Source organism: Aulonocara stuartgranti (genome assembly GCF_965226115.1).
Source record: "Aulonocara stuartgranti genome assembly, chromosome: 1".
Lineage (NCBI taxonomy): Eukaryota > Metazoa > Chordata > Actinopteri > Cichliformes > Cichlidae > Aulonocara > Aulonocara stuartgranti.
In genome coordinates, this window is record NC_138939.1 from 3575666 (window position 1) to 3592675 (window position 17010).

General features: G+C 42.3%; 1 protein-coding gene across 1 annotated transcript; it reads left to right on the forward strand.

Annotated features, from left to right (window-relative positions):
• The first annotated feature begins 3757 nt into the window (after positions 1–3757).
• tppp3 (tubulin polymerization-promoting protein family member 3) lies at positions 3758–13746 on the forward strand. The gene is made up of 4 exons (XM_082519817.1): positions 3758–3857; positions 7554–7755; positions 9371–9524; positions 11905–13746. The coding sequence occupies exons 2-4, from the start codon at positions 7568–7570 to the stop codon at positions 12097–12099; spliced, it is 537 nt and encodes a 178-aa protein (XP_082375943.1). The 5' UTR covers positions 3758–3857; positions 7554–7567; the 3' UTR covers positions 12100–13746.
• Positions 13747–17010: the final 3264 nt, after the last annotated feature.

Below are 17010 nucleotides of genomic sequence, written 5' to 3' on the forward strand. Positions count from 1 at the left end.
AGCCTCAGAAATGTAGTTTCTGTGGTATTCACAGATATTTACAGCGTTTAGGACGGTAGCCTCCTGAAACTGTTGTGGTTGTTGGTTGTTTCGTATCATTCACTCTCGTTTATTTGATCTGATGGCAACAAAGGGGACGGCCCTGCATTTTTCTTTCTGTCATCCTGGCCCTTCATGCAGCACTTCCTTTCTGAGACAAGCTGTTTGAGCTTCTGCCTCACTAAGGCCTTTCTTCTTCTTCTCTCAGCTTCCCTTTAGAGGTTGCCGCAGCAGATCACCTGCTTCTATGTCATGCTATCCCAGGATCCTCCTCTGTCACACCAACCCTCTGCATGTCCTCCTTCACTACAACCATGAACCGTCTCTGTGATCATCTTCTTTGTCTTCCTGCCTGGCAGCTCCCTCTTCAACATGCCTTCACTCTCTTCTGATTGTTCCACTTCAGGAAGCCTGATGGAGGGTTTCCTGAAGCTGGTGGTGCCTCAAGCAGAGCGCCATGTGACTAAAACTAAATAGCTAAGAATTCAGGGTGCCTTTGTTTCAGCTTCTTTTAAAATGCTGCCTGCCAAATCGCTGTCAGCCACTTTGTTTACATTTTCAGCGATCGGTCTTGAGATGTCTAACTTGGAAATTTCCAGTTCAATTTGGTTTCCACTGAACAAGAAAGATGCTGAGATTAAAGTGCTCCCGATGAAAGCGTCTCAGCTGTTCTTTGTCTTTGTCGGCCTGTTGCACCGATCAACCTGCAGTTTCATTTTGTTCTGTTATTAAGGTGACGACTGTCTGCAGCGTTATATAAGGAGAGAAATGTTTATGTGAATATGGTGCTGAGAAGAGAGACGCATTTCAACCGTTTCAAGCAGAATAAAGAGCTTTGTGTTTTCGGTATGAATGTCAAAAATGCAAATTTGCACATTTCCTTTTCCCCTGCTGAAAAGAGAAAAATATAAACCATAAAAACTTCTGGTGTCTGAGAGGTTCCTTTCTTTAAAATCAAACAAATACGATTAAAGCGCATTTTTCTGTTTTTAACAAGTTGAGCAGGACATGAAATGCACTGGAGTACCTGCAGATGTTTGCAGCAGCGTGTAGGCCTGCTGATCCCGTCTTACTGGATTCTACATGACAAACATCAAAACACTGTTGCCATGACAACAGAAACACAAACAATGATTTAATCTGTCATTGCATGTCCAGCAGGAAGTTTCAGTAAAGTTCAGTTTCCTGCCACAAGAAGAACTGTTTGTGCTGCATCTATATTTCTAAAAACGTTCTGCAGGTTTTTTCTCTGCAGACGGAGAAGGGGAAATAAAACATCACGTTTGTGCTGCACCGTGACCTTTTGACCTCTGCATTAACTTCAGCTTCTGGTTTAGTTTGAGTCATATCCTTGTATTTTTTGTTTTTGAAAGTTCTCATTGACAAGTTCAGCTTCACGTTTTAGTCTTATCTTCTGTACAAAAGCAATAATCAGTGAATTCTGTTCTGAATAACATAAACAAAACAGTTAAAACCAGGTGTGTCAGTCTGGCCTATCAGGAGATGCAAGTTGGCCCACTGGATGAAAATTGAAGACAAGTTACTATTATTTTTTCAATAAAATAAATAAAATAATAATTCAATAAAATGCACTGTTATGTTATTTCACAGTGAAGTAAAATAATGTTTCATACTGTCCTGTTTCAAAACACAATATATGTGATGGTTTTGTGCCTTCAAAGAGTTGCTGTAGTTTCAAATGTTTGTGTAAAAAACATGGAAAAGTCACACTTATTTTCTCAAGAGATGTCACTCAGCTCATATTCTGTTTTATAAATATGCATAAGGTAATGCAAAAGTTTTCCTGGTCCAGACGTGCCTGAGATCAAATCAGGGTTTACGGTGCACCGTGGAATAAAATGAGTTAAAATAGTTTCACCCTTCTGCTTCTGCAGCTTCTGCTCTGAAACACATTATGAGTCTGCACATGTGTAGCACCAGCTGATCCCAGCGCAGCGAAATCGGTCCGTGTTTGTGTTTCGCTCATTTATCAGTGTGTGAATGAGTTTGCAGTTGTGCTTACACAGAAGATGTCAGCCGAGAGCGTGTGCAGACATTCTTGCACACTCAGCTGTAAAAATGTGATCGTATGCAGACCAGACTGCCTCCAGGGCCTGAGACTTCTCAATGGATGCAGGCCTCGGTGCATTCTGGGAGTGTTTACACCTGTAGTAATGCCATGAGTTTATGACATTTCACCAAGCTATGATTTTATCACGCCGTCTGCCTGTGGCTTTTTAGGACTCTGCACTCAGTGAGAAGCGAAGTACAGCTTCAGTAGAATCAGTAAAATCATCGTCAGCAACAATAACGTGAAGCAGTATGTTTTTTATGATTTTATCAGTCTCATAGTTGTGGAGGAGTTTTGGCCCACTCTTGTTTACTGCATTGGCTCAGATCATTGAGGTTTGTGGACATTTGTTTTTGCCCAGCTCTTTGAAGGTCCCACCGCAGCGTTTCAGTCAGACTCAGGTCTGGACTTTGACTGGATCACTGCAGCAGCTTGATTCTTTTCTTTTTCAGCTACTCTGTACGAGATTTGCTGCTGTGCTTTGGCTTAATCACCTGCTGCATGACTCAGTTTGAGTCAAGCTTTAGCCATCAGACAAATGCATTCACGGGCGAGCGACTGAAAGGCCGTACCACAGTGACTGCAAATTATCGAGGTCCTGTGGCTCAAAACAAGCCCAGTTCATCAGCCCTCCATCACCCTGATTGACAGTTGGCATGAGGTGTTTGTGCTGATGCGCTGTGTTTGGTTTTCCCACACATTGTCTGTCTGAGGTGACACTGATCCAGAAGGCTTTTGTTCAGATGCATCTTTGCATGCAGCCGTGCTGCAATCTTCTTTTAGAGAGAAGAGCCTTTCTCCTGGCAACCCCCTGAAAACAAGCCATACTTGTTCAGTCCTTTTCTAATTGCCCATTTCATGAACTTTAACATTTAATATGCTAACCGAAGCCTGGAGAGTCTGAGACAGAGCTCTTGGTTTTTTGCAATTTCTCTGAGCATTGCATGAGCTCAGGGCGAATTTCTGGGACATGGCAAGAAGATTACACGTGTTTACACACATGTAAGTCGTCCAGAACAGCAAACTGATGAAACTCCTGCTTCTATATAGGTGCTTACACTTGTTGGTGATCAGTTAATCATGTGCACTTGATCAGCAGCACCTGGCTTCCTATGGTAGAAGGAAGGGTGCACTTGCTTTTTCACATGACCGCATGTCTCCTTTTTACCTTAGAAATTCTCCAAAGCACTCTGTGTTTGCCTCTCTGTCACTGGCAGCAGTGATGCTGCCTTTCAGCCACTCGCCCGTCATTACGTGCAGCTTTGACACAGAGAGGAAGGGGCCAGACTGCAAAGAGTATTTACTCAGAAATCTGTCATCATAACTTCATTAAATCTTATTTTCAGCCAGTGTATTGAGCAGCTGCTAAAACCTGCCAAAGGCTCAACAGAGTGTTTTTCTTGTTTTATGTTTACACTTTATCCAGCCTTTAATTTCAATTAAAGCATAAAAATCTGCATGCAGCATTGTTATATGATCATTATGACCTCTGACCTTTGACCTGCAGCTGTGGGAAACTGCAGGAGCCTGCATAAGCGCCCTGCCGTAGACCAACCCTCCCTCTCTCTCCCCCTCTTTCTCTGTTTTATTGCCCTCCCCTGATGTTGGACAGGATGTCGCCAAGGCGACGGGGTAAACAGATGATAACAAGCCCTTAGCTCTTCAGAACTCATTTGAATGCTGCCACCGCTGCTGAGGGCCAGAAGAGGGAGAGCAGAGGCAGACGGAGGGGACTGAAGACAGACAGGTAGGAAACTGCAGGAGACACATGCAATTAAAAAAAGAGAGAAATCGTGGAATTTAAGAAAAAAGTTTTAGAGAATAAGACTCAAAGATTGGGTGTGGTGCAGATGTCAGAAGTGCAAAGCAAAGAAGAAGAATGGAAAAATTAAGAAGAACAAAAAAGTAGAAGTTGATGTGTTTAATATAAACAGAAGGACAGTTTTCAGATAAATTTTTAAAATCTTCACGCAGTCAGTGCTGGAACAACTTTTTAGTTTTATTCCAGAAACTTTTTCTGCACTGATTGAAGATCAGAGTCGGTTTAATTTCAGACATGCACAGAGAGCAGAATGTTTGGAGTCTGCACAGCTGGAAGCTTCAGTGATTCATCTGCTGTGTCTTCAATAATGCTGCCACTTATCAACTTAAAATGTCTGAAAGAAATAGCCATGAAGCGTTCTCGCCAAACAAATATTCAGATCTCACAAAAAACAGCAAACAGCAGGATCCTTCACACCAGACAAGATGTTTGATTACAATTTGCTAAAAATTGCTGGCTTAAAAAGTACAAAATTAGAAAAGCGATGTGTGCATGGGATCTGCTACTGAACACAAACTTGCAGGGATTTAAAGTGCAGCCACATGCTGTCATGTTTTATGAATTTTAAAAGTGTGGACAGTCGGTAATCTGTTTATTTGTCTTTGCATAGTGACACACACACACACATGCACACACACTGACTGGCACGCCCATACACTTTACACAGTCTGTGTGGCCCCATGACTAAAACGCACTCAAACTGAAGGAGAGCTGCTGCTAGAAACAGAGCGTGTGAGCCTAGCTGAGCTTTGTTTTTAACACTGAGACAGGACTGAAGTTCCTACTATTGATTAACAATCAAGTTTTCAATATCTGTCTGTGCGTCTCAAAGCAAAAACATAAAGGAGCAGTGAAGTGTCAGAACCCAGCCTTTTTTCCTGGGTTTCACCCAGGTGCAGCTTTTCCTACCTGCCTGCTGATAATTGTGCATAGAATATTTGTTTTTTCAGGAAACCCAGGAATTACAAGTGCAAGTGATAGGCAGATGCTTTAGGCAGTAAGCTACAGTCAGGATGCTTTTGTAACAGGCTGTTGGTCACTATGGGCAGAATAAAGACGGCGAGATGTGGGCAGCCCAGTCTATCGATGGTTAAGGAAAAAAAAAAGTAATTTTCACACATAAATATTGGACAATTTCACAAGAATTAGTTCAGGAGAGTGTCTGAAGTTCCCCTTTCTCACATGGAGCACCCAACAAGTGCTAGCATGAAGCTAACAACGTTCTCACTACAAGAAGTCCTTTTGCAAATCTTACGTCACGCTGACTCTTTACCACTGTTCCACTGTTTAATGTCCCATATAACTGCGTTGAATGTTTGTGTCGGGTGGTATCGTAAAAAGTTCCCAGCTGCAGTGCATGTTTTACATTAGCGCTGCAAATTTTGATCTGAATTTATGTTTTTGTGTTTTTCATTATTTCTGTCAACGATAATGCTCAAGAAACACAATGAGGATGAGAAAAAAACTGCTACGCTTCAAACTGTTAGTCTACCTTTGCACAGGGAGGTTTCGCTTGCTGTTTCTGCCAGATGTGATGTCACAACTGCTGGCGTACCATTTTTTTGGTGCCATTTCGGCTTGTTGTGCACCACCCAGATTTTAACTTTAACCTTACTGTTTCATCTTTGTTTTATTCCTCCAAGTAAGCAGGGAATTTTTCTGAGCAACGATACGTGTTTCTTAGGAAAAGACTACAGTGAGTTAAGTTCAAGTACGCTGACGTTAACGTTTATGTAAGCAGTGACCTTGGTTTTAACCTCGGGACTGCAGCGATCTCCCATGTCACCTTCCTCTTATTTCTAGAATTTCTAGAATCGCATGTACCATGATACATCCGATTAATATTTGGTTATAGTCTCCTTTGTCTCTAACGCTCCTGCATTTCTCCTCAACCTCTGTGCTCCTGTTTTAACAGTTATTCATAGATTTGAATGTTTTAACATGTGATCGTTAAATGTCAGTCTCTGTTGGGATTAGTTGGCTTGGGAATGGTTTGTATCAGAGTGAATCATTCTACCACAATAACAGCTCAAACTTGACTGAACTCAGAACAGTCTTAACTTGTTGATGAGACCAGATTAAATCCTGCTTTGATCTGTCTTCAGTTTTAACTGCCGTGATTGTGGGATTTGGGTTCAGAGATGACCGACTTTCAGTCTTGCACCTGAACACATCTGATAGATGTTAGACAGTACCTGCCTTGCTGTGAGCTAATCCAGAGTCTGACTCCTTGCAATTAAACTATCGGTTGATTTTTAAATGTGTGATTTTGTGCGATATTTTCTGTTTTCTAAAGAAGCGATACAAATCGCTGCTCATCACAAGAGGTCAGTCCTTGAAGATTGTTACAAGAGCCAATTGAATGCAGAGATGCTTCTTATGTTGAGACGTCTAAAAAGAGACTGCAGCGGAGTTGCACTGATCACTCTTCCTAAAAACAAAAAGCAGGTTTAATGAATCAGCTTCCAAATAGAAGAGATTGCTTCACATTAAAACTGCAGCTGCCTCCACTGCCTGGAATCTGACACCTACACACCAGTTTTAATGCACAGATGCACTTACACCTTTCACACACTGTGTGTGCGTGCGTGTGTGTGTGTGTGTCTGTGTGTGTGTGTGTGTGTGTGTGTGTGTGTGTGTGTGTGTGTGTGTGTGTAAGCAGGGCTCATATTAACTATCTGTACTATAACTTCAGCCGCTATGGCCTGCAGCAGCTCTGATTCAGAGTTGTGCAAGTGGAATTTTCACCAGAAGCAGCATGACAAGGAGACACAAGTGTATTTGGACAGAGATGCAGCCAGTTCTGTTTCCATGAAACCCACTGTTTGGGATTGCATCAATGTGTGTGTGTGTGTGTGTGTGTGTGTAGTCGCACAAGCCTGAGAAACCACAGTGAGGTCACGTCTCACACCCTACACACACACACACACACACACACATATTCTGTGGGCACATGCACACTTCTGCTGGAGCTGCAAAATGATCAAAATGATCTTCATGTCCAAAACACCTACACACAGAAGCAACAACTTCTAGCTGCTACTGGCACAGCAGAAGGTTTCCCAAAGGGAAAACTAAGCATTGTTTCCAAGAACCATTCAGAAAGAGGAGCTTTGCACAGAGAGGAGGAAATATCCACTCTGCTGGTTTATTTTACAAAGTGCTGTGCACGACATATTGACCTTCAGGAAATAACAGGATAGAATCTGTAATAAAGCTGTGCCAGAAACTGCAGTTCCTCTAATGGCCACCGGAGGGTGACTTCAAAAGCGAATCAATCTCCACAGACGCTCATACATGAAAAAACATAATGGCAGCCTGATCTGGGTGTGGTTGCTCTGACTCCGCCGACACAGTCACCTGTTCTCTTGGCCCATCTGAACCACTAAACTGGATCTGTCAACCACAACTGTGATGTTGGTAACTGTTGAAGCATTTTAATTAGAATTATCTGACAGTGTGTGTGGCTCCAGGTGACTACAGGTGAATAAACTAAATGAACAGCTGTAATACATATGGCTTTGATTTATAAACTCAAAATGCTCTCATAAATCCTGTAGGGGGAGGAGATTACCTTCACACACGATCTCCAGTGTTGTCCTCTGCTTAATTTTATTGTAGATTATCTTTTCATCATGGCGGAGAGTGCAGACATGGAGCAGCTCCTCACAGCTTTCAGGAAGTTTGCAGTCCATGGAGACACAAAGGCAACAGGCAAGGATCTAACCGGGAAGAACTGGGCCAAACTGTGCAAAGACTGCAAGATCACTGACGGCAAGAACGTCACCGGCACTGACGTGGACATCGTCTTCTCCAAAGTCAAGTGAGTGTTCACATCAGCGCCAGTGTCAAAAGACTGCATAAAATGCAGTTCCTCTAATGTCCACTTGAGGCATGCTCCAAAAGTGAGAGTCCCATTTTATAATCCCCAGCCTCACAGTAGAAATGAACTGGTTAACTGTCATCATTAAAATGTGCAGCCTGGAACAGATAGCAAATTTTTCCCAGCTTTATAACCAAGTTTGTGACCATCGGCTGATGAACTAGCGTCTCATCTTAACATGGCCAAATCTACGGAAGAGGATTAGGGCCACTGGGGAAAAAATAATAATTCTGACTTTAGTCTCAGAATTCTGACTTTTTTCTCAGAATTCTGAGAAAAAAGTCAGAATTCTGATTTTTTTCTTCCAGTGGCCCTAATCCTCTTCCGCCCTAATCCTCTTCCGTACAAATCTCTCTCCAGAAACTCAAAAGGATTACAGAGGTGACTTTACACAACACCCTGCTGGTGACATGTGCCTTTTGAGTACTGGAGATATTTTACTGTGGTATTTGAAGACCTGCTGGTCCACACTGAATTTGAGGAAAATTGAGTACCATTATGCTGATGAAACAGCAGTGCTCCACTGTCAAGGTAGCTGTCACATTTTTATTGCATATGCACATTTAATGTGGATGATGGGGAGCTCAGTGTTTGGTGCAAACCTTGAAGGGCTTTGTGCTCGGACACGCTACAGATCATGGCTAATCTGGAAACGCCCTTTTAGAAGCGCCGTTCAAGCCTTGCTTGTAATGTGGGACAACAGTGCGTGCAGGGAGTGAATGTGTCCTGCTCTTTAACAAAGGTGGGGCGATTATTCGAACTTATATTTGTAAAACCACCTCCCTTAAAGTCTTTTGTTGCCATATTGTATGGAAACACGTGCATAAATCTTACCTCTGAAAGACTTTTTGCTCCGTATTTAGTTTTTAAGTCAGTGTCTCCTCCACACGCCCTAATAAAACTGCAGCACTTTAGTCTATATTCGAACACAAATGTAGCACATAATTACTTCAGGCAGAGCGCTGAAGTCATACTCCGAAAACTGATGAGCGTCATCCATCACATGGGTGTAACATGGATGGGACTGGCGGATAAAGACAGTCGTGGAACTACATTATAAAACTTAGTAACAATAGTACATCATTGTTTTGGGGGACAAAATGTTAAGCACTGGATGAAATGATTGATGTCAAGTATTTCTTTAGAAACAATAACATACACCGGGGGACCAAGAAAATAATGGAAATGTTTAGGGACCTGTTTTGAACTATGCCAAAGATTTAGACCTGCAATAAGAAGACTTTTTGCTGTGTTCCTGGGATGGACGTTTTTGAGGAATTGCAGTGCGGTGTATCGAAGGGGCAGCTGTTGTTTGTTTTCTGTAGTTTTGTTGCTCTACTTTTAGTTACTTGAGTTCTTGTTGAATTCCCAGTCACCACAATTACTCTGACAGTTGTGCCTGTGTTCAGCTTCCCAAACTTTTCTCGATGAAACAAAATATCTGTTTAATAATTTAAAAACAGCTAAAAGACATTTTCCAACCAAGAGAATTAATAGTACAGTTTAGACTCTGAACTCTTCCATGTCTGTGTTCCTTTTGTGTATTTCTGTACAGACAGAAGACGTCTCGGGTCATCAACTACGAGGAGTTTCAGAAAGCTCTGGAAGAGCTAGCTCCAAAGAGGTTCAAAGGTCAAAGCAAAGAGGAGGCACTGCAGTCTATCCACAAGCTGGTGGAAGGCCGAGAGCCTACCAACGTTGGTGTGACGGTGAGACAAGATGCTTGTGTGCCTGTTGTTTTAAAGCTCTAAATCCCACAATAAAGATGCTCAACAGTAAAACAGGAAATTGTGATTCTATGCTATGTATATTTTGTGAAATGCATCATTTTTCTTTTTGTGCATATGTGTAAAAACAAAAGCAATGAGTCTCCAAAAGAAAAGACTTAAAGGTAAGTGATAATGTAGTTATATGGATTAAACCACACTGTCATACTAAGCCACACCCATACTTATATATAATAGTCCCCTCCATGAATCGCCACCTTACCGTGGTGGGGGGGTTTGTGTGCCCAAGTGATCCCAGGAGCTATGTTGTCCGGGGCAGTTTGCCCCTGGTAGGGTCTCCCAAGGCAAACTGGTCCTGGGTGAGGGGCCAGACTAAGTGCGATTCAAAACGTCTATGATTGGATTCATTAAGGACTGAGGACCAGGGATACCAGGACTCCACCCTGGAGCTACACCTGGGGTAGGGCCTCATTTGAGAGGGCAGTAGATAACACAGTGTATTTAAAGTAATGATAAAAAACATCAAGGGGCGAGTGAAGTCGGAAGTTTTATGCAGATGATGCATAAAACTGCATCATCTGCATAGAAACGAATTTTTCTGATCAGTTTAGTCGATTTCCCAGCTCCACACTCTGAGCTACAGTTTGGACAGAAGAGTGTCTGTCTGTGAAAAACAGCAGCATAATCATGAAAACATGATTAGACGAGTATGATTATGTGCTGCTCATATTTTATATTTAGCTCAGCGTTTAATCACCTCAGGCTCATCTTCTCAGTTTTCAGCTGTAGAAAAACAAGTCCTGAGCTGCTCCACAAACAAGCGTCTTACTCTGCTCTAATATTTCAGAGCCATGGCTCAATCACAGCTGGTTCATCCATCAGATCACAACTGCACACATCAAAGAGCTCTTATTTTATAATGATGAGGTCCTCAGAGCCTGAGCCAGCAAGAGAGGCAGTCTGGATCCTCTCCAGATCATTAAACGCTCTTCAGTCATCAGAGCAGATACAGTCAACACTAACCTGACTGAAATGCATGCATTACAGATGACAATCCATGAGTAAAAAACACGATCAAGTTACAAGCTTTTGTGTTCATGAAGGAATCAGCGTTATATTATCTATCATATGTCTGTTATCGATTCAAAGTTTTAAAGTTTTCATGGATTAAAGCAGAACTTCATAGTAAGAAGTTCTTGGTGGCTATCTGTGGAGTTACAAATGACACTGCATGTCATTTAAACTTTACCTATCAGCAGTACAATATGGGACTGTTGGTGAAATCCATTGTTTTCCTGAGGTGAAAAAGAACTGTTTCATATCCAGATCTACCCATTCACTCACTATTGGTTCTCACACTGATTTGATAACTACACGACTGTAAAAGGCTAAGGAGCAGGCACCTCTTGCTACTTGCTAATCAAGTGGGAATGGTGCTAAATACATGTGACTTTAAAAACTATCAGATGCTTTATTTAAATGTCCATATTCTTTAAACTTTGGTTTCTACTACCCTTCCTGTTTGCCTTGTTTTGCCTGCTCTGACATTGGGCCTTTTTTTCATTCGCTTAGTTTCCAGTTACTCTATCTTATCCTCATTTCAGCTACCTGAAGAAAACTAATGAAGAAAGCAGACATATTATTCTTGTTGTGGTTTTGCAGTGGAGTCTTCATTTGATGCCCTGGGGCAGAGAGGATTGCATAATGAAGGTGCAGTTTACAGGGACTCAGTGCAGTTAAATGCAGAGGGCTCCGTGTTATCTAAAATGCTGTGCAATGATCAGAATCATAGCCTAAAGCAAACAACAATTTTAATTCCACTTTAAACTAAACGTGAATCAGTAAGAGTTGCTTTCTAAGTGGCGTTTGCGTGTTGCACCCATGGTCGTACAGAAAACATAGAAGTTATGAAAAATAGTTGTAGCCACTGTGATATCACTTGTTGACTTCATGATTTTGCATTTTGAAGATTTTTGGAATCACACGTTATCATCAGTGAGTTAAAAAGCAGACGAATAAAACACAACAAGCCAGAATATTTATTGTGTCATCTATTAAAATGCTCTAAAAGGCTCCAACGCCCAAACACACGATCAATAAATAATGTTTAGTGACCTGAAGTAGTGGATGGTTTATGTTAGAGGCTGTAAACATGCTTTGTAATGTTGGATATGTTAACATGGAACTCTAGAAGGGCCAACCTCATTGTGGCCTCAAGTGGTCATTAGAGGAACAGCAGTTTGTGACGCTTCTGCATTGTCTTCATTTTTCCCCTCTTGTTAAAAAAACAGAGACGCGTCCTGAAGCAGGGAAGATATTTTTTCTTTTACTGACTTTAATCTAATTTTTCTACTTCCATCAGAAAGTGGCAAAGACAGCAGCGGTGGACCGTCTGACCGACACGTCCCGTTACACTGGATCACACAAGGAGCGCTTTGATGACAGCGGCAAGGGCAAAGGTCGCGAGGGTCGTGAGGAGATTGTGGAGAACACGGGCTACGTGGGAGCGTACAAGAATGCCGGGACGTATGACACGAAGGTGAAAGCTGAGAAATGAGTGAGCCGGAGGCCGCGCCCCCTGCTGGGAGCTGACTGGAAGCACAGCTCCCCAACAGCACTTAGTCTGGACCAAACCTTGAACTTTGACCCTTCTATGTCTGTGTGGATGCCTGTGTGTTTGCACTGGACAGAGCTTTTGTTCATTCTGATTTGCAGATAAAGATGTGGATCTGACAGAGGTGAGGTATTGGCCTCATATCAACTCATCAGCGCCCCCCTTAGGCTGAAATATTCATCACACATCTGGACTTCTTGTTCATTCTCGGTGCCCTCATTCAGAGCAAGGAGGTGGGTGATGTAATCAGTACCTGCTCTGCTCAGTGATGGTAATCCAGTCTGCAGCATGTGACTCAGTGTTCAGCTCAGTAATAATGAGTTGTTTCTCTGACCTGGCTTCTCCTATTGTGCTTTCAACCCTGTCCAGAGCCTCATTCATGTGATTCAGATTCTTTCATTCTCCCTATGAAGGCACCGGTGCTGCTGCTAATCTGATTATCTCTATAGTTTTTATTTGGTTACACAGAAGCAGACTTAAAAACAGGAAACAGCTTCTGCATTTTCTGGAAGTCATTTTAAATCTAATGATACACGTTTAAGTTTGTTGACTAAATTCCATCTCTGAGGATAACTGCACACACTTTGCTTCCCTTTGAGTCAGTAGCGCCCCCATGGGGAGGCTTTTGTATTTGTCCAGCTGAATGTCCACTTCTCTTACGAGTCCACTCATGATACTATGCTATCACAATAAGTCACCTGTGATAATGATGGTATCACGATACAGCAACTCGTGATATTTGACACAATGTGCAACAATCAACGATGCAGAGAAAAATGTATTTATTCTCTGCTTTCATCTTTAATAACACAATAACACAATAATTCGCTGTCCACACTGTTCTGGTTCACTGCAGTTTAGGGAACGTCCCTGCTCCCTCTTCCATTTCCATGAGGAGTCATGAAATGCTGATTCCAGGAATCCATTTAGCACACCTGCATGTTTGAATAAAAATCTCAGTATGTGCAGCTGGTGTACCAATAGCATCACAGGAGGAAGCAATAAAATATCAGGACTGAAGAAGCTTCTTGGATGAGAAGTGAGACGTCTTCACAAAACTTAAAGGAGTCCAATCGCTTTATTCCCAACCTCCTTAGACTCTCTATATCGCATTATTGAGACTTCACTCCTCTGCTGTTAGCCTGAATAACTATAGTGACGGCTTCATTGCTCACCTCCTTCTATGAGGTTCATGTGTCTGAATGGGGCTGTAATTTGTGTGTAAAGTCGTTTAGCAAATTAAATTCTCACTGCCCATTACAAAAAAAGGTGTTGACTTATGAATACTTATAGTATATATATATATATAGTATATTCAATCTCCTGCAAAAAAGAAAGTCAAACAAACCAAAAAGCTCAATCATCTCTGGATCCACATCAGATTAAGATCAAACTGTTTCTGCAGCGCTGAGGCTTCTGAAGCCATGTTTGCATTTTTTTAAATCTTTTTTTTGTTATATATAAGTTTTCAGCCTGATTTTTCTTCTGCGAAACAAATATTTTGCATCTTCCCCAAGAGCTTTACATGTTAATTATTGTTGTTGATGCAGTGTAAGTAACTTTAGTGAACAAATAAAAGCTTTAAAATGGTTTTCTTGTTTCTTGTTTTTTTTGTCCCAAAAGGCATTTGCAGGTCAGTTTTATTTAAAGTAATGAGAGAAGACAGTCAGGGGGATGAGGAATAAAGATTTTTGCTGCAAGAGTTCAGCTTTTGCATTCTTTTATTTACATTTTACAAGCCGTCCAAACTTGTTTGGGAACAGGTTTTGAAAATCCTAAGGCTTCCTTGTCTGCATGATGCTGGGGCTAGAATACAAATACATTTCACGTATTTGTAGTTTATAATATACAAATAAGCCCTTCAGGTTTCAAATCAAATCAAATCACTTTTATTGTCACATCACATGTGCAGGTACATTGGTACAGCACATGTGAGTGAAATTCTTGTGTGCGAGCTTCACAAGCAACAGAGTTGTGCAAAATACAATAATGTAAACAAGCAAAATACAAGAATGGCTACATCTGAAACTAATAAATATATGTACAATATATAATAGTATATGCATTTCTGGATGTGTATACTAAATATTTTTCTACGTGTGTGTGTGTGTGTGTGTGTGTGTGTGTGTGTGTGTGTGTGTGTGTGTGTGTGTGTGTGTGTGTGTGCACATATTTTACAAATTAAATAGAGTAAACAATAAATAAAATAAAATATACAGAGTGAGACATGTGCAAAACAGTGGCGTTACTGTACAGTATGGAGTGCATAATGTTGAAGTTCCAGTAGTGAAGCTGAGGTGTCTATGACGTGTTCAGCAGTCTGATGGCCTGGTGGAAAAAGCTGTCTCTCAGTCTGCTGGTTCGGGACCGGATGCTGCAGAACCTCCTTCCTGATGGAAGCAGTCTGAACAGTTTATGGCTGGGGTGACTGGAGTCCTTGATGATCCTCCCCGCTTTCCTCAGGCTCACTTCCTGTAGATGTCCTGGAGGGAGGGAAGCTCACCTCCAATTATCCGTTCAGAACACCGCACTACTCGCTGGAGAGCTTTGCAGTTGTAGGCGGTGCTGTTGCCATACCAGGTGGTGATGCATCCAGTGAGGATGCTCTCAATGGCACAGTGATAGAAGGTCCTGAGGATGCGGGGGCTCATGCCGAATCTTTTCAGTCTCCTGAGAAAGAAGAGGCGCTGCTGCGCCTTCTTCACTGTTTTGTTTGTGTGTACTGACCACGTAAGATCCTCAGCCAGATGTACACCAAGGAACCGGAAGCTGCTCACTTTCTCCACAGCAGCGCCGTTGATGGTGATGGGGGTGTGTACTTCTCTGCACCTCCGGAAGTCCACTATCAACTCCTTTGTCTTTGCGACGTTGAGGGTGAGATGGTTGTCTTGACACCAGTGGGTCAGGGCGCTGACCTCCTCCCTGTAAGCTGTCTCATCACCGTTGGTGATAAGACCCACCACTGTAGTGTCGTCCGCAAACTTCACAATGATGTTGGAGCTGTTAGTGGCTGTGCAGTCGTAGGTGTAGAGTGAGTACAGGAGAGGGCTCAGTACACACCCCTGTGGAGCACCAGTGTTCAGTGTGACGGGGGATGAGGTGATGCTGCCCAGTCTGACCACCTGGCGTCTGTCAGACAGGAAGCTAAGGATCCAGCTGCAGAGGGAGCTGCTCAGTCCTAGATCCTGCAGTTTCCTGTCCAGCTTCGAGGGAACGATGGTATTGAATGCTGAGCTGTAATCTACAAACAGCATCCTCACATACGTGTCTCTCTTCTCCAGGTGTGACAGGGCAGTATGTAGTGTCAGGGCTATGGCATCATCAGTGGACCTGTTGTGGCGGTATGCGAACTGTAGAGGGTCCAGTGAGTCGGGTAGTGCAGAGCAGATGAAGTCCCTGAGCAGCTTCTCGAAGCATTTGCTTACGATGGGGGTCAGGGCTACAGGTCGCCAGTCGTTCAATGAGGAGATGGTGGAGGATTTGGGTACAGGGACGATGGTGGCCATTTTGAAGCAGGCTGGGACTACAGACAGAGAGAGGGAAAGGTTGAAGATGTGCGTGAACACTCCAGCCAGCTGAGCCGCGCATGACTTGAGGACGAGGCCGGGAATCCCGTCCGGACCAGTAGCTTTGCGTGCGTTCACCTTCCTGAAGCACCTCCGCACATCCTCCTCAGACACAGTGTGCGCACTGACGTCATCCGCGGTGCGCACACTGTCCGGTCTCATGGTGTTCGCTGTGTCGAATCTAGCGTAGAATACGTTTAGATCCTCACACAGAGAGGCCGTGGTCTGCGGTGTTTCTGGACAATCTGACCATATTTGTAAAAGACAGAGGACCTTTTCAATCAGATGACAACCAAAGATCCAGATTGACAATTTATTTAGAATAAAAGCCTAAAAACATTAAATGACAAATAATAAAATCACACAGAGCAAACTAGCTGTCACGGAGTATTTTGTGTCCATAGCTGAACCTCCATGGATACGCCATGCACTGTGTATCTGAAGCATAATACCAGCAAAATCACTTCTAATGACGCCTCTGATAGAAGATGCTAATATATATGATAAGAGAGAAACACCCTCATCAATAATCCGGTGTGAGAGTGTAACATTAATCCTGAATCTCTGTAATATAAATCATGTAAAACCTTTTACTGAATCAGGTTTTATTTATGTGTGTGTTGCTGGATTATAGCCCAGAGCGACTCCAGGTTATGGTCAAGCATTCAATAACATTTTTTTCAAATTAAATTCAGTCGTCAAATAAAAAGTGATTTGAATGATAGACTGTGTATGCAAGGTGGAAGCAGCTTTAGTTATGAAAAGTAAAGCCTTAAATTTTCTTATTAATGATCAGCTGGAGGAAAATCCTCAAAAGAAGTCTGATTGCATAGAAGTGTATGAAAAAATGACAGAACTTTTTACTTGACTTATGACCTCAATAAACATTTTCCTCAGACATTTGTGATCTCAGTCACCAGTTTTGGGTCTTACTGAACAAAACGTTAAAGTTCACTTTGTAAATTATTTTTCCAGTTAGAGTGAAATAGATGATAAAGCAGGGGATGGTTTAAGGCGTGGCTACTTTGGTCCCTTTGCTTTTTGCACGCTTCATCCATGACATTTAGTTGCAAAACACCAAGATGGTTTTGCCAAAGTGACTCATAATCATAATCAAGATTCAGTGCAGAGTCACTGATGTCATACCACTTGGGACAAAATGCAGATCCTTGTTTTTCCCTTCCACTGAAATTCAACATCGCTTCACACGGGATGAATCGCACCCCAAACTCCATGCCGATGTTTCCGTAACAAAGATTCAGCAAAGACTATTTTTTATTCTGCTGCC

What these genes read in the sequence shown, in the direction of transcription:
- tppp3 (XM_082519817.1), top strand. Translation starts at nt 7,568, where the DNA reads ATGGCGGAGAGTGCAGACATGGAGCAGCTCCTCACAGCTTTCAGGAAG. An exon ending in ATCGTCTTCTCCAAAGTCAA is followed by an intron (nt 7,756 to 9,370) that starts GTGAGTGTTCAC and finishes ATTTCTGTACAG; the next exon opens with ACAGAAGACGTCTCGGGTCA. An exon ending in CTACCAACGTTGGTGTGACG is followed by an intron (nt 9,525 to 11,904) that starts GTGAGACAAGAT and finishes TACTTCCATCAG; the next exon opens with AAAGTGGCAAAGACAGCAGC.